General features: G+C 28.3%; 1 protein-coding gene across 3 annotated transcripts in view; it reads left to right on the top strand.

Moving 5' to 3' along the window:
- The window catches only part of LOC129959090 (protein dopey-1-like), a 213554-nt gene that overhangs the window by 88669 nt on the left and 106770 nt on the right, over positions 1 to 18115 (top strand). For all 3 annotated transcript variants that reach the window (XM_056071898.1, XM_056071899.1, XM_056071897.1), the window contains exons 14-15: positions 4292 to 4511; positions 12501 to 12765. In XM_056071898.1, coding sequence (XP_055927873.1) covers positions 4292 to 4511; positions 12501 to 12765 — 485 coding nt within the window. The remainder of the gene's footprint in view (positions 1 to 4291; positions 4512 to 12500; positions 12766 to 18115) is intronic.

Below are 18115 nucleotides of genomic sequence, written 5' to 3'. Positions count from 1 at the left end.
CAGTGTTTGTTATTTAATATATTTAATTTGTCAAATATCAACTTTATTCGCAATTTTTAATGTAGAATTTCAGGTTAAATAATTAATTTCGTTCCAAAATTCTAAAATTTAATGGAGTGTATTGATATTATTGAAAAAAAATTTTAATCCTTCCGATGTGTGTTTGTAGAAAAATCTAATTGGCGTAGTAACAAATAGCGACTCATGATTCTACTCGGAAACATGTTATATTTGTAACACAACGTAAACGAAACAGAAACAGAAGTACAAAAGCTGAAAATGGGTAATAAGTAACCATAACAGCAAAGAGAACACACTGGAGAGGCATCATTCAGCTACTCGCTTGAGCTTAACTCAACTGCCACTTTCTCGTCTGCTTGGCTCTGATTTTATAGCTCTCTTGACAGGAGATCGGATATTTTAGAACAAACACTGGAAAACTGGTCCTAATGGTGCTCTCGTCAACATTCTCGAATAATCTAGATTCATTTTTGTCACCAAAGCGGTGGGTGGGGGCATTGTTTAAGAGACATTCGCTAAAGATATTAGAAAAAATTATCCCCATGAGATTGGCTATAGGGATATTGCACAGGGTAAGCAATATTTCGAATTCCTAACAATATTTATTCATTGTAATATTTACTTAGTTAAACATTAAATTTCTCGGTAATAATGTTATTCCTAAATGTATTTTAAATAACACGGATCTGCAAGAAAAAGAAACACTTTTTGAAAATTGTTGATTGTTGATTTTCAAATATTTTGATTGTTGATTTTTTAATGCTATTTTTAGTATTGGCTCTAAAAACGAAGTCAATTTATTTCTATCACATAAGGATTTTTGCAAAGTGATTGCATATTTGAAAGAAAACAGTTGAAATTATGAAATTTTCACATTTCATTTAATATAAATTACATTCATATCTTAGCTCAAGTAATTGTTAAATATATACAGAAAGTTACAATTCTTTATAGTAACTGTTTTTGCCTCAAAAATTCTTTTGCACTTTGCAGGTATTCATTTAAAAATATGAATTATTTGCAAAAGAACTCATATATTCTCAGCAAATGCGATGTAAAATTATATTACATTAAAAATTGCTTATTTTGACATATTTTTGAAATTGAAGGCGTGAAAATGCCTTTGGCAATTTTCAGTTTATCTTTTCTGACTTTACCTGTATTTTTTAGCTTACTTCTAAAATTCTTGTCATTGTTTATTTGCAGGGAAGCAAATCATTCTCCTTTAATAGCACCGAACATTTTACATTAACTGTTTTTTAAATTGCTACTTATTTCATTGTTGTAAATGATTTATGTAGTCATTAATGTCCAGAAGTTGAAACTTCATTATCATTAATATTATTTGACAACAGAATTAATGGGTGTGCATTAAATATCCATTGCAATTGTGTTCTGTTTCCCACGAAAAAATACCCTTGCCATAAGCCAATGCTACATTCTAATTCAATATAGTACTATACTATACCTTGAACACCAATATAGAGAAACTTATACAAAATGTTCAAAAATAATTTAGTAAATTTATGTTTATTCAGCAATATTATTTCATGTTTTGCTTCAAATGATAAGTCAACATTATTCAGCTTTCCACCAACTTTGAATAATGAATTCTTATTTAAAAAGGAATTAAATCCCTTAACTTACTTGCTTTAAACCACCTTTGCCTTTTTAAAAAGCAGCAATTTCTGCTCTGAACTCGCTCAGTTGTGCAACTTCAGCTGAAAATTCAATGTTTCTTTTTAACCTCTATGCAGTTAAATACTTACTCATCTTATTACAAGATTTCTTAGTTTTGATGATGTTAATGAACCTAAAAATAAAGCTAAAAATTCTAATTTTATGAAAATATTAGTAAAATTAAAGCGTTCATCATTAAAATTTGGAGTTCAGTCATTAAGCGAAAGGAGACGACTACCCTTGGATTCATCATTTTGTAAATCTGGATCCAAGGACCACATTTCATTCTTTCAAAGTTCATCTGATTGCAGTCGCTAGAAATTAAGTCAGGACAATCTAGAAATTAAGTCCACTAACAATCTTTTGAAAGTGTTTGGATCTCCGCCACTCTGTTTTTGACAAATGTTTTGAGGTTATGAGGCTCGATCGTTGAATCCGTTCACAATCAAATTTTATGAATAGGTAATTGTAAAATTGGCACAATTTTTAATACTAAACCGGATAATAGTAAAGCTACAGACAGTCTATTCTGGATATGGTGTTTTCAATGGAGCCACTCTGAACTTACTGCATAATAGCCTAATTTAAAACTGTCTAGATTCGATGAACATTTGATGTAGACAACAGCAGCACAGGCATGCTCTGATGCAATGGAAAAATCGTATATCTGAATACAAACTGTTCCAGATAGTAAATTTCTGAGAATATACCTGAGAAATTTTAAGCTGTTTACTTCTGATAATGTTAGATAAAGTTTTTCTATTATTTCATTTATTTCTATTATTCCATCCATTTTCTATTTCTATTTTTCCAAAAGCTTTGAATAAATATCTTAGTCTTTGTAACACCGAAAACTCTTTGAGAAGCTGACTTTGTCACTGATCTTTACTTTGTATATAAAGCAATCAACTTTTGGTTTCCAGAGCATACCCAATGTTTTCGTTGGGGTATCCTGAAATTCCTTATCAAATGAATATGATGATGCAGATAAATCTTTCAAAAGTTCTGGATTATTTGATTCCAATTTGTGTAATTCAAATTCAGCTCTCGAGAATAGTTGAGAGATTTGGGCTTGGAGTTTTTTTTAGCATCCTTTAATGGAGCCTATCCAGACAGTCATATAAATGTTACAGCAAAGCATATCTGCTGCATCAGGAAAATCTGTTCTCCCTTCTTCTCCTAAAACTTTAAATGTGCAAAGAGCTAAAAATAGCACAGGAACTGCCCCATAGCTTACACTACATAGTTTGTAAGCTTTGACTGGAACATCTTCACTTGTCTTCCAAACTATTCTTTGCAAATCCCTTTAATTAGGGTCAATATGTATCTAGCTGTACATTTTTTTAATATCTGGACTAAACACTTACTTATATTTTCTAAATCTACTGCTGTGGAAAAGAGATCTTATTGAATAATTTTTTCATTAAATAAAATGCAATTTAGAGAAAGCCTGCAAATTTTTTTCGCACTTGCATTGAAGATAATCCTTAATAGGGTGGACTCTGATTTGTATATGGCGTGATGGGGAATGTAATTGTTCATCTTGTCTCTAACCTCGTTTTTAATGTCTTCCATATTATCCCATCTTTTATAAATTTTTCCGTGTGATCTCTTTTGCAGGCTCTAACAACATGTTCCTCACAGTAAATTTCCTCTTCACTTTTTAGTAATTTCTGTAGAATCTTCTAGGAAGGATTCCAGTTCAAAGAAAATCTTTGCTGTTGCATCTGAGATTTACTCCCTTATAAAACATGTGGTTTGTTTTTGTAACTGAGGAAGAGTGCATATAATTACATAGCCAAATTTTGAATTTTTTAATATTACATTTCCTTCCTTAAATTATATTGTATGGTTTTAAAATATAAAAAGAAGTTCGCTTCAAATTAATATATCGGTTTGACATGGCATAGGGGAATTAGAATCTGCTAGCTCAATTAAAAATGAAATATTTAAATCTGATATATTTAATTTCGATACTCGAATCGAATCGGTAATTTTAGGTATAACTGAATTGTATTTTAAATTATTTCATCGAAGCCAGTTACATTAGTTTCATTTGAGAAACTAAAGCATTTATTTAAAGCTGGCCGAATTTAAATAATTCATTGATTGTCATCTCGTTAATAAGAATCTCAAAAATAGGTTAATAACTTTAGTTTTTTAAAAGTGTATATATTTATTATTATTTTACAAATGCACTTGATTTCTTTGACTTCATGTGATGATAAGTAGTCATTAGGAATCATTTGAAGATTGCAGGCATCTTATGACACATATTAATCTTCCACTTCAGATTTAATATTCGATAAAATATCTGTAAATGTTAATTGATGACTAAGAAATCTTTGTTACTAATAGTAAACTTTTAAGTGAACTGTATTTTTAATTGATAATTAGTGTTAGAAATTAATATATTGAAGTTTCCAAATCATTGCCAGTTTCATTTCTGAAATAAGGATTATGTTATAATATTGCTAATATAAAGACCTTTCTTTAATAATTCCACCACGGAGTTGAAATCCTTATTCTAATCACTGTATCAATTTATATTGCTTGAATTAAATATTAATATTTAACTGACTTCCTTTAGGTGTACCGATTCCATGTCAATCCATGTTTTTAAGCACCATACTTACAGCTTTACGACAGGAACATAACGTACATCTACATATTCACTGGTTGTCGCTGGTCACATCTGCCTTATCTTTTGTTGGGCGCTGGCTTCCTCGATTAGTCATGACAGTTGTAAACCAGTTATGCATAAATTTAGAAAATATTATGAAAATGTTTTGGATATCATCTTCAGAAAGGTAACACATTACTTTTTAAAAAATATTTCTTTACCGTGTTTAGCTTTAATATTTAAATTTTTAAATTGGTAAGTATATCAATTTGAAAATTGTATTTAATTATCTGTCTACTTGAGCTTTTTTTACATATAAATTTGTACGAATTTCTGTTAGTTATTTTATTATTTTTGCTTAAAGCTTTATAATTATTACAAGTCCTGGAGAATTAAAACCTGTAGTAGTTAAGGAAGATTATAGTCCATTGCATTTACAAAAAATAAGTAAAATAAAAATTATATATATATCAGGGGATAATTTTATTATAAACTGCACTAGTTTATTTCTTTAGAATATTAGTGTTATTTGAGTATATTATTTTATCAGAAACAAATGGATGCTTTTCACCGTATGCTATACAACAGTGTTGCTACATCACCTTTATGCTGTTATCTTTTTCATTGTTCATTGAACACTGTCCTATAACCCTGTGCCTGCAATCAATACAATTATATAATGGGTAGATAAAGGACTCATTCTTCTATGATCCATATGTATTTATCTTTCATTATTATCTAAAGTAATTTGAGAATTTTTATGAGGCACTCATTTAATAACCGTTTTAATACTATGCTTGTTGTACGATCATTTTTTTGTGTGTATTTAGGTATAGGTGTATGTGTATAGAGTTGAACTTTTTTTTCCCCATTTGTATCTGCGTGTTGGGTGTTACAAGATATTTATTAGCATCATTTTATTTATTTGCTTACTCTGATTTTGTCTATAAAGAGAGTGTAAGAATTTGTTCATGCAGTTACAGTTATAAATACAACCATCTTTATAATATTAAACACTATTCAAGAAAATTGAGTGCTCCTCTTGACTATTGTATTCTTTTACAAAAGCTTGTAATTTTAACATGTGATCAAAATTATATTATCGATGTTATCCTACTGTTTCCGAGTGACATCAGAAAAAATATTACAAAAGTAACTTAAACTATACATATTATAGACGAATTCTTGCTGATATTTCTGTTTTTTAATTTGAAGGTCTTCAGCGAGAACTTTGAAAGCTTTTTTCTGAAGAGGAATGTTTTTACTCCATCTAATATTATTTATTCACTGATGGCAGTTTTTTAACTGTATTTTATCTATAATGTGTTTAAATATTCATTTTACCATTATATACACGATAACATGCAAATTAAATGCATTGAATATTTTCACTACTCATAATCGCATCATAAATCTAATGAAATAATTGATATGGGTAGTTAAATAAAGCCATAGAATAAAGCAAAGTATCAGGATTTCTTCTTCTGTTGTTCATCATGTAATCAAATAAAATGGCCCTTTAAAAACTTAAACATAACATTTTATAAAAATGTTATGTTTAAAAGTTTCATGAGAGATTGTTTACATATTTAGAATTGCACTTTCAAAATTGCTAATAGTAGTACAGTTTTTTTTTAATGTCTTAAATGAATTCCTATGATATTATGTTCGATTTATGTACTATGATTTTATTGGAAGGTCTAGGGTGTTTTGTGTTTTCAGCTATAAAAAAAAAAGGTTGTCTTATTTAAATAGTTGGGCTTTTAGTTTTTTTGTAAATTTCGGCTGGAGAGTTTTTATTTATATGAGTTTGTAAAAGCCATCTTAAAACTTTGGATTTATGAGAAAAATTGCTATTCAAGAAAATTGTTAAGCTTAATCTAATTTGTTTTTAAGTTTGAGTTACAAAACACAGTGCTAAAATTTAAAATCATAAGTTTTCTTTTATGAGTGAAAACAATAAAATAAATGATGTATTGCTTTAACAAAAGTTTATCATTAGTGGTAAGATTAATAACTTTCTTCCTAGAGAAAAGTAAGATTTGCTGTAAGTTTTCCTTATATTTTATTTCTTTATTATTGTGTAATGTTTCAATTATCATTGCTTTATAGTCATTTATGATTTAATTTCATGAAATGCTACATTATTGTATAGAAATTTAAATAAAATGATGTAGCATTTTATATATTGGTTAATGTAGACCAAAGTTTAATCTTGCTTTAGTGCTCTATGAAGATGCTTTTTAAATACCACAGGTTTCATAATAAAAATTCTCAGCCGCAGGATATTTGCTTTTTCTATTAATATGGAACGCAAATCACAAATTGGATATTTTTATGCTAAAAAAAAAGCTTGCAAATACAGACAGTGACATAAATTTTCCGATGACCAGATGTGCATTCAGAACTGAAGGTTTATATATTTATTCCATATTATTAAAGCATTTATCATGTGCGTAATTTTTTTCCCCTATAAAAAGTGTCTTTATCATATATTTTACTACTTCAGATGTGAGTGGAAATTTGGCTTGATGCAGAATAATTATGTAAGATGGTTTTATATTATAATCGTTTTGATTGAATGTCAGATAAAAATGAATATAATAAGAATAGCAAAGAAAAAAACAAGTTATCAATCAAGTATATTAATTGGAATCTAAAAAATATTTAAAACGAATCGAAAATTGGTATAAAAGCAATTTAAAAATATAAGAGTGCCATTATATGTAATTTACCAAAAAGATCATAAAATAATTATAATGAAAAACTAAGAACGCGTATATAGGGCTTTTAGATTTGTTATTTAAAAATTCTTGAAATGGAATAATTATATATTTAGGTTAAGATGCTCCTTTTTTAAAACTGATCAGAAGTATTGTAAATTTCCAAATTCATTTGCAATACTTTAAGAACTTCGATCTTTCCTGTACGTTTATTTGTTTATTTTGAAATAGTAACTTAAAAGCGAATGTCATTCGAATTTTGAATTCAACAAAACATTTCCGTTTCATTTTGTTATAAATTAATCTTGAATGCCTTCATAAAAAACTTTAACAAGTGTTATTATTTTTCGAACAGTGTATGCATTTCGATATTCGTATGGATTGCGCTTCAATATTTAAAATTTTTATTTGAGCCCAGTTTATTCTTAGATCGGATGCATTTGGGATAAGATATAGTTTTTGGTATGTAAAGAAAGATTACTTTTGAATTTATATTTCTGTTAATGAATTATATCTCTGCTGAAATTTATTTTTAAATGAAAACTATTTCTTACTTATATTATTACTAAAACAAAAAGATTTCTGGCCAATACCAATATTACTTTTCAAATTATGAATAAAATTTCATAATTTAACTGTAAAGAATCTTAATTTTGTTAGCCTATTAATTCCAAAACGAATATAGTTAGACTAATAAAATTTGATTTCCTGTGAGAAAGTTGGAATTAGTTATGAAATATGTCTACAAAAATAGGTGTTACCGTTGGAAATTTCAAATGAATTCACAATCTAACTCAAACATGTAATACAATTTTTTTCGCTACTATACATATTGTAATCATGTATTTTTATATGCGTACTGTGAAATGTATGCTATCTTTTCATTTTATCTGATTGGAACACTGAAATAGTCTTTGTTAAAATGTTGCGAATTTCTTTTTAAATCGATTATTGAAAAAGTGCTCTTTGATGGATTTTGACCAAAGTTTCATACATATCTATATTAAAGTACATACATATCTGTAATAAAGACAGACCACTTATAAAATGTCTTCCATCTAGTTTGTTGTATATTTAAACTACATTCATATCAACAGGCAGACTGCCTTTTGATATCACATATCGGCATTCAGCTATTAAGATTTTAAAGTTGAATTTATTTTTTATTTTTACCTCTACAATATTTAGTCTTTGTATATTTTAATTATGAGAGTATAAAAGGGGAAAAACACATAACAGCCATAATAAATGCCTAAAAACTGCGATTCCTTGTGACATTATCATTTCAAAATAAAAGTTTCAAATATTGGGAACAAAAAGAAACACTTTAAATAAATATCATATAGCATACTATTATGTGTCCACCACGAGAACACTTCCCGCCAAATGTTTTTATTTATGGCAGTCGCTATAGAAACAGAGTTCATTTCGCGTTGGTAGTTTAGCGCCAAATTGGCGATGTATGATATTATTACATTTAATTTTTGAGAATAAATTCAAAAAATAATTTACTAAGCTCAAAATTATTTGAATGCGAAGAATCTTGAAAATATTCCAGTCGTATATATACAAAGAACAACACCAAACAAACGGAGAAACTGAATAATTATTTGTGTGTCTAACGATTTCATAGTAGAGGGGGGAAAAATCAATTAAGAAATCTAAAGTAGAATCAATTCATGAAAAAAAGTTGTTCGTCTTCTTTTAATTTGTTTAAAATTTATGTAAGCAGTTAAAATGAGTTTCTCTGGAGTAAATGCTAGGTGACCTATCTAATTTAACGTAAAAACGATAGTATCATCAGTCGTATTTATTTCATAAATTTTATAAAAGGTTGTTTATATTCTAATATAAAGTAAAATATTCATTAGTAAGTACGCTTAAGACCTTTTCGAAATTTTTATGTATTTATTTTCTCTGAAGTATATACTATTTTCCGAACACAAAAGTAGCATCTATCATACTATCAATTTTTAGATATTTTTAAAAATCAAAATTTGATTTGTAACTTACTTTCAATATGTACGAGCTTTCTAAAACATAATTAACTTTTTGTAACTTTCAATATCACGAGTTTCTAAAACATAATTAACTTCCCGAAGTTTATACATACTCCTGCTATATTCCTACATTCTATTTAGCAGTTTGGAGTTAAAAATTCTTCACTCCCAATGTCCTTCAGTTTCTCTTTCACATTTTCGTTCACAGCCCATGAAATGCGATTTGAACCCATTAGTTTTGTAAGCTTCTATTCTATTATCACAATCGTTGCACCTGAGTAGAAGAAATCTCGTTAAATATTCTTTCTTCTATATTGCAGTAACGTGGGTAAGTTTTTAGCTTCCTGGAATTACGTCGCAAAGCTATGCAAACAAAACAAGGTGAGAAAACAAGCCTTAACAAATTTCTTGTTTTTCATTTTTTTTTTATTTAAAAAAAGTGTAATGCTGTTCCTATAATGTGATATAATCTTCATATCATTATAGTTTTGGATAATATTTGACCTTAAATATTTAATAGAATTAGTTGTTTACAATTGCATAAGCTGATGGAATTCCTGAAAAGAAATAAAATCGTACTAACCTCTAATTATTTTAATATAGCATAATATAATCGCTATTTTTAAATTCACAGGAATTCCTTTTTCTTTTAAATGTGTGAGTTAAATTTCTTATAATTATTATTTTGCATTATGTGCAAGAACTTAAATCATTGAGTTTTTTTTCTCTCGTTTTAAATTTTGTCAATGGTTTCGACAGGAGATAATTGAATTATACCGGTAAATTCAATGAAAATAATTCAATAATTTCGATGAAAATAAAGTACTGAATCCGTAAAATATATTATTTCCTTTAAAAATATTGAAATTCGAAGTTTCCTGCTGAATTGATTAAAATCTTCAGTACAGTTTCCAGAGAAAAAGAGTTCGAAACCAATAACCAGTTTCATTTTTCCAATGCAAACAGCTGAGTATAATTTGCTTAAAAAGTTTCAAATGTTTTAAAGATATGTTCTTGAAATGGATTTCTGTATTTTCCAGTTCTATATACCTATCAGTTTAAAAAGTAATCAATTCAATTTAATCTGTTAAAAAGTAATCTACCTTTTGATTTGCAACAAGTACTTCATTAAATTTCAGATTAGACATTAAATAAAAGTTTCCTAATTAGAAAAAGTTATAAGAATATATTATGATTTAAAAATTTTTACTGAATGGGTCTTTAGTTTTAGATGAAAATCATTTGAAAAATGCTTTTATAATTATATTTTGTGGCTCTTAAAGTAAATCATTAAACATTCATGACAAAATAGGAAAAGCAAAACAACATTCGCTGTATGTAAATAAAAAAAATAAAAACAGTTGATTTTGTAGTCCGTTTATTTTAAAAGTAATAATGAAACTTTAGAAACAGATGTATTTCCTTACAGTTTGTCAGATTTAATTATTTGTTACTATCTGTCACACTTCAAATATTATTTATGTTAAGTTTTGCCCTCAAGTAGGAATAACGAGTCTGTATTTTTTTAAAAAAATTAAAAGGAAGGTAAGTTTAAAAGTTTTTAAAGCAATTCATTTAATCTATAAAAAGCATATTTATATTGTGAATATATGAAGTTTTTAAGAGAAGAGGTTCGTGTATGTAAAAATATTTATAAATGTTAGAATCTATTGTTTCTTTATTTGTTTCACTTTCCATAACTTAAATTATTAATCATAACAATTATAAAAAATTAATTAATCAGTAGTTGTTTAACCAAATAATTTTATGCTTTATTTTTAGTCAAATCTGCCAAAAAATGTAACAGTATTAATCAGGAAAAGAGAAAAAATCAAAACAGAACTTAAAAAATTAAGACAATCAAAAGAATGTTAAGCTAAAGTTTTTCCACTATCGACACAAAGATGAATGCTAAAAATCAGGAACAATGCATTAATGAGAAAATATAAAATATTAAAAATTTATCAGAAGCAGATTTCATAGTTGCAGGAAATAAATAAAATTAAAGAATCTTTTATAAGAAGTTATTAAACTAATGGAAATGAAACAAAGAAGCAATTCTAAAACTTTTTATTCATAAAAATATATTAATTATGATTAAAAGAATACAAAATTATCTTATTTCAAAATGTTAGAACTATTTCCCAAAGATCAAGTTCCAGTTGTGTAACTTCTTTTTAAAAAAATCTAATTCACTCTCATAAGATTCCATTTCTTGCGAATCATTGCTCCCAGTTTTAGTTACCAGTTCATCCATTAACTCTTCTAAAACCCCATCCTTTCCCCAATAAGTGTTTTCAAGTTTTTCAACATAAGGATAATTTGTTTCCTTCGCATTCTTTGGAAATCCCTTCACTTGAAAGCTTGGCACTATAATTTTGTAAATTCTCCAAACTGAAATTACCAGTGACATTTCTTTCTTTGATAAGCCTGTAGATTGAAATACCAAATAATGAAATTCAATTAATATTAACCAGAGGAAAGGTTAATAAATTATAAAAGAAGTAGGCTAAGCGAATATAAAGACTAAAGACGGGTGCAACTGCAGCTAAAGCGTAAAGGCTAATTTTCAACAGCTTTTTTTTTTATCGCTCCAAATTGACGCCAAGAAAAACATAACTTCCACACTTCTGTCCGATTTCTCTTATTCGAAATGAATCTTCCCTATCGAAATCTGTTTCTGTAACAAAGATATTTGGTGGGAACTGTTAACATGGTGGACACTCAATTGACTACTTAAATTAATTGGAATTCCCTAAAATGTCAAAAATAAAGTGACAATTTCTCTTGAGAGTTTTTTTTATTATAAACTTCATTGCAGATTCCTCTAGTGATAGATTTTATTAATGAAATTATAAGATACCACCTCCATTGTTAATGCTTAATCCTGCAATTCGGTTTTCATTAGCAATTAATACAAAGCATAGTGGACGTATCTATTGAACTAGATGCAAATTTAGGTATATAAACTTACATTATTATTATTATTATTTTACCATTTACTCTCATAATTTTGATTGTTTGTTTTTAGTTAATATAAGCAACCTAGTTTAGATTTCAACTGACTGGCTGGTTATCTGTTTTTTATCTAAAATTTGCACAGTACTTTGAAAAATTCTCCAAGTTCCGTACCAAAGTTTTGATATTGGATTTATTCATATGGGTAAATAAATGTGGCAGACTTCAAGTTATTAAATAAAATTGAATATGTGTTGTTTGGTGTCTAATTTCAAAATAGTATTTTTAAATTATATTTACATAACTTGTTATGATTTTTTATGATTTTGGCTTTATTATTATTATTGCTCTTCATTATTGTTCATTTTACAGAAATATTAAAAATTTGATTCTGTTAAATTAAACCATTGCAAGATTTTTATGAAATTTATTATACAGGAATGTTATCAGTAGTTTCTTACAAGTGCATAAAAGTTTTAAATCTTAACTTCTTAGAGGCAGCAATAGCAGTAGCAGCTCTCAAGTGAATGATCATTCTAGAAGACCAGTTCCTATGCCTCCTGACTATTTGATTACCCTTATTGAAGGTTTAACAACACTTTGCCATTATTGTCTGTTGGAATGTCCAGCTCCAGTTCTTTCACCATTGAATCAACCGGCATTGCCTCCAGTTCCATCCCAACCATATGCTCCTGGAACCAGTGCTTCACAGATAATTTCTAATTTAATTCATGTTTTCTCAACTTCATCAAATCAAAAGGTAGTTTACATTTCATTTTAATTCATAATTCATATATGTGTAAGATATTCTTTATAACAAAAGTTTTTTTTTTTTTTTTATTCCGTAAGACATTAGATTAACAAGAGCAGGCCATGAGTTTAAAATTGATTCCAGGATGAGATTTTGTATCATAGTGGTATGCCTGTAGTATGTTCATTCATTAAAATGTTAAAACGCAATAGCCAGCCATTTTCGAGAAAATGGCTCCCACACTTACAGCATAGCTTATATACAAATAATGCATCGCTCCGCTGAGCATCAGGACAGAACACTCAGTGTAAAGCATTGGATTAGCATTCTTGAGACCTGAGTTCGGCTTTGGGCTAGTGTATTTGTATTTTTTTTAAAGTTTGTAATTTCTTTCAAAATTATTTCAAATTAATTTAACAATTTACAAATAGTTTTAATTAATATGTTTATCATTTTTTATGGAAAAAAATGAATGTTCATTCTTCTAATTCTTACATTATAATTTAATTTTAGGAAGAAAAATAATTATAGATTTATATCTGCTTTTTAAAAAAAACTTCAAAATTACTTGAATTAAATTAACAATTTACAGATGATTTTAGTTAAAATGTTACTAATTTTCAGAAGAAAATTAATTAAAAATATGATTTCGTTTTTCGAAAAATTATAAAAATTATGTAAATAAAATTAATAATTTACAAAATGTGTCACTTAATATGTAATTAATTTTTTATTCAAGAATTATGCTCATTCATACTACTTGAATTGTAATTTAATTTCCAAGTGTTAAAGTAATTATGAACATAATCTTAATGGTAAAAAATAATTTAATAACTATTATCATTTTAAAATCATTAAGTTTTAAATGTTTGAATTTTAATAATGACAAATTATTTCATGTGACTTAATGAAGCCGTATTTGTATCGAAAGTTAAAGAGAACAGGTGATGATTCATTAAATATATCAGCGAACGTTCACATTATTAATATTCGAAAAGAAAAAGCAGAAAGCAGGTATTAAGTTATGTAGTATAAAGGCAGATGGTCCACAATTTTTACGATATGATACGATATGCTTAATAGGCTGTCCAATTTTCTGAAAAAAGACGAATATTTTTTGAAAATAAATGGTTTATTTTCCAATCGATCCTTTTAATGTTTTTTTTCGCGGATAATTATTATTTATTAGTTGTGCAAGATGTCAGAATGTATCTTGTTTCCAGTGTTTTTTCGGTAATCATCATTCTGGTTCTTGTATGTCATATAAAATTGATGAAATATTTTTATGATGACAGTAATTATAATTCAAGTATTAGGTGAACGAACATTTATTTATGTATTATACAGGAGTTACATTATAATTGAGACTGTCTATAAATTATTGATTTATTTAAATAATTTTTAAAGAAAAACGAATTCATATAATTAATTATTATCGCTTAAAATTTAAATTATATTTCAAGTATTAAAAGACAAAACATTTACTTTTGTATACAAAAATAACATAATAATTAAAACCATCTTTAAATGTTTATTTAAGTAATTTTGAGTATTTTTTTAATAAGTGCATATAAATTTATTATTATTTTCCTTGTAAAAATTAAATTATAATTCTTGGATTAGGAGAATAAACATTTATTTTTGCTTTAAAGATAAAAAAAATATGTTAATTAAAACAATTTGTAAATTGTTAAATTAATTTGAACTAATTTTGAACGAAAATAGATTTAAAAAAAGCAAAAAACACTATCCCAGGACCGAACTCCTGCCTTGTGAACGTTAATCCAACGCCTTAACGAATGTGCTGTCCAGACGCTCAGCGTTGCGACATATTATTACTATATTAGCTATGCCAAAAATATGAGGGCCATTTTCCCGAAATTGGCTAGCTATTGCGTTTTAAAATTTTTAATGAATGAGCATTCTAAAGGCATACTATAATTTTCTAAATCTCATTCCGAGTTCAATTTTCCAACCCTTGCCCTCTCTCCTTCTAAATCTCTAAAGCATTGAGGATTATGATAAAGCTGATATCCGCTTAATCACGAATGTAAGATGTCAGTATGCAAAGCAGTTGTGAAGATTCTTTTCAAGGGAAAAGAACAAATTCTGTTGTAGCTAGATTAAAAAGCTGCAGAAGTTAGATTTTAATAATAGTTGAGTTATAAAAGAGTATTAAACTTTATTTAGAAATTATTACAAAACAATAAACATTTAATTTTAAAATGTTTGATTTGAAACAAAACAAAAAAGTCAATTTGCATGCTTACTTTTGTCACAAAAGTAAGCATGCAAATTAAACTAAAATTGAAAAAATGGCAAATTTTATTAATTTATTACTTTAATCCTGCTTCCATTGTTGATTGTTTTGAATTCATTAAATTTTGAGTAGCTGAAGAAATTTTTTCTGCTATTTATCTAGAAAAGTTTTTGGCAATCTATTTTAATTTTCATGCCTTGTTTTAAATTTCCAAACCATCATCTATATATTCAATTAAAATTAATATTTAAAGACTGAAAATTCCAGATTACTATTTGAGTGGTCAAGAATTACCTCAGTTGTATCAGAGTCGTGATGATCTTCTGAGGAAGCTTGCAAGTTTTTAAAATAGTTTATTTTACGACACAAACACGACACTAAAATAGACAGTAGACACAAACGCAGAAAATCTGACGCGTCAAGACTAGCGACCTTCATTCAAGTGCTCTACTTGAGTGTTGCTTCTTATGATCACATCTGTTGCACAACAGCACCACCTACCAGTTGCATTATGACTCTCAACATACTGACCCGCGATGAACAAAGGTTCATCACAAGCTTTCTATCAAGAACTATATAATATTCAATACTAACAAAGACATTTAACAGATATTGAATGATGCATTACAGAAATAATATTAAAAAATGTTAATTTCAGTTTCTTTAACAATAATTAAAAGTTGAAAGATAAAAATAAAAAAAATTGTTAAGATACATACAAGGACCCAGACACAATATACACTTTCAAGAAACTAAAATACGAAATGGTTAGTAATATAATAGTATATAATGCGATTTTTTTTTTTATTTTTTTTTATTTTTTTTTTATTTTTTTTAGAATCATCAATCATTAGAATGGCAAAATTGTAATTTTGAAAATTTGCTGATGGGACGTTTGAATTCACCGTTCCTAGTTTTTAGGTCCGCAACACGCACTTTTCCATAAGCACCTGGTTAGAGTTTAATTACTCTACCAAAGCGCCACGTTAAGGGTGGTAAATTATCATCTTTCACTAGCACAAGTCACCAACGTTCAAATTTGAGTTGTCTCTTTGCCGCTTAACACAATCCTTGCAACTGAGAAAGATAGTCTGATGACCAACGTGTACTAGATTATATTTTATCATTGAGTGCATTAGCTTCAGAAATGGTTGCGAGCGCAGTCCCAGTAAGGAAGTAACCAGGTGTCGAAGGATCCAAATCAGTGGGAACGTTGGAGATTGTCACAATAGGTCTGCAGTTCAAACAAGAATCAGTTTGAATTATTGAGGTGCGAAACTCTTCAGAAGTGAGCAGTTGTGCTCCAATTGTTCGTTTCAAGTAATTTTTCGTTTACTTTATTCCATTCTCCCAAAGATCCAAGAAATATGAAGGGCAGAGGGAGCATTGAATTTCCATATGATGTATTCTTGTGCCAAATAATTTTGGAAATTTTCAGATGATAGAATTAATACCATAAACCTCTTCAGTTCATGATCTGCACCAATGAAGTTAGTTCCATGATCAGAAAACGTTTCCTTCGGTTTGCCCCCATGGGCCACAAATCTTCTAAATGATGCTAAAAACACTTCTGGAGATCACTCACACCTTCCAGATGTATTGCTTCAGAAGGAAAGAATATGAATAGGCAAACATAACCTTTAATCGGTCTCGCTCCTCGTCCATTGTGGGGTTTCATAGGGAAGGGACCTGCGTAATCAAGGCCTACTTTTGAAAAAGCTCTACTTGGCACAACTCTAGCTGTTGAAGACTGGCCATTATATGAGAAGTAGTAGTTGTGCGATTCTTGAAGCATTTTATACAGTGCCTGGTAACTTTACATACTGTGTCTCTACATACTCTCTACAGTTAATTATCCAATATTTCTGACAGATAGTAGTCGTAGTAAGTAACGCACCACCATGAAGATATATTTCATGAAAATGCGTAATTATTGGTTGCATGATATTTTTTAGGAAGAATTACTAATGTTTTTGATTTTCAGGTATGTTTGCTGTCTTTACCCTACCCCCAACACGCAGAATATTTTCGTTATCCAAAAAGGGATGGAAAGAAATAATTCTACTACTAGAGACGATATTTTCCCCTGCTCTTAAAACCGAGATTTCTTCTTTAAATTCGCCTTTCTGAACTCACGATAGCATTGGTAGGTTTATCATGTTCAAAAACAGTTAAAACTCCTCCAGCTTTTAATGATGAAGAATTGGCATTGTTCATAAATTTAAAACACCATGCCAATACACATTTGAGCTTATTCCAGGATGAGAATTTTGCGAGGATGTCAAATTCATTTTGATTAGTAGAAGAGGTGTACACTACAATCTTTCGTTGTTCTTCAAGATAGATTTCTTTATGATTTAAAATAGACTAAATTCTTTGATTATTAAAATTACCATACATTAGCCAAGGTGGACCATGAAACGAAATTTCATTGTTCATGAGATCTTTGTTTTGTACCTCGAGACACAAGAAATGCGGGATTTTCAGTTCCCTTGCAAAATTGCCACTGAGAAGGAGCGATTAAATTCTGTATCTCTTTAACACGATTTGCCACAAAAATTTTCCAATTATTGGCAGAGCACTTTATCCATTGTTGCACTATTTGAGAATCACTAAAACAATAAATATAGCTTTCCTTGATTTTAAAAAGAGTCTTCAAATTGCTCTCTGTTCTTGAAGCACTGTTAGCTGCCATCAATTCTAAGCGAGGAAGAGTTATTTTCTATGGAGGAACTACTTTGGTCTTGAATAATGTGAAGTATGTCTCTAATGTACTGGGGTTTTGAAAGTATGCTATACAACTATATCCTTTGATTCTAGCTTCAGCGAACACTATTAGAATAATATCTTCTGTCATATTAGCTGGACCACTCAAGAAATTTCTTCTAGGAATATGAATGTTCTCCTGTTTCAAAAAACCAGATCAAGAATTTTTTTCTCAATTCATCGGATACCTCACAATTCCAGTAGCAGTCAGATTTCCATAATTCTTGTATCATAAATTTAGCTCTAATTACATATGCAAAAACTAATCTAATCGGGTCATAAATTTTGGCTGCAGTTTGTAAAATGAGTCCGTTTGTTATTTTGTGTTCATTA

This window comes from Argiope bruennichi, chromosome X1 (genome assembly GCF_947563725.1).
Source record: "Argiope bruennichi chromosome X1, qqArgBrue1.1, whole genome shotgun sequence".
Classification (NCBI taxonomy): Eukaryota; Metazoa; Arthropoda; class Arachnida; order Araneae; family Araneidae; genus Argiope; species Argiope bruennichi.
Note: the sequence above shows the minus strand (reverse complement) of the source record. Positions and strands in the feature narration are given on the sequence as shown.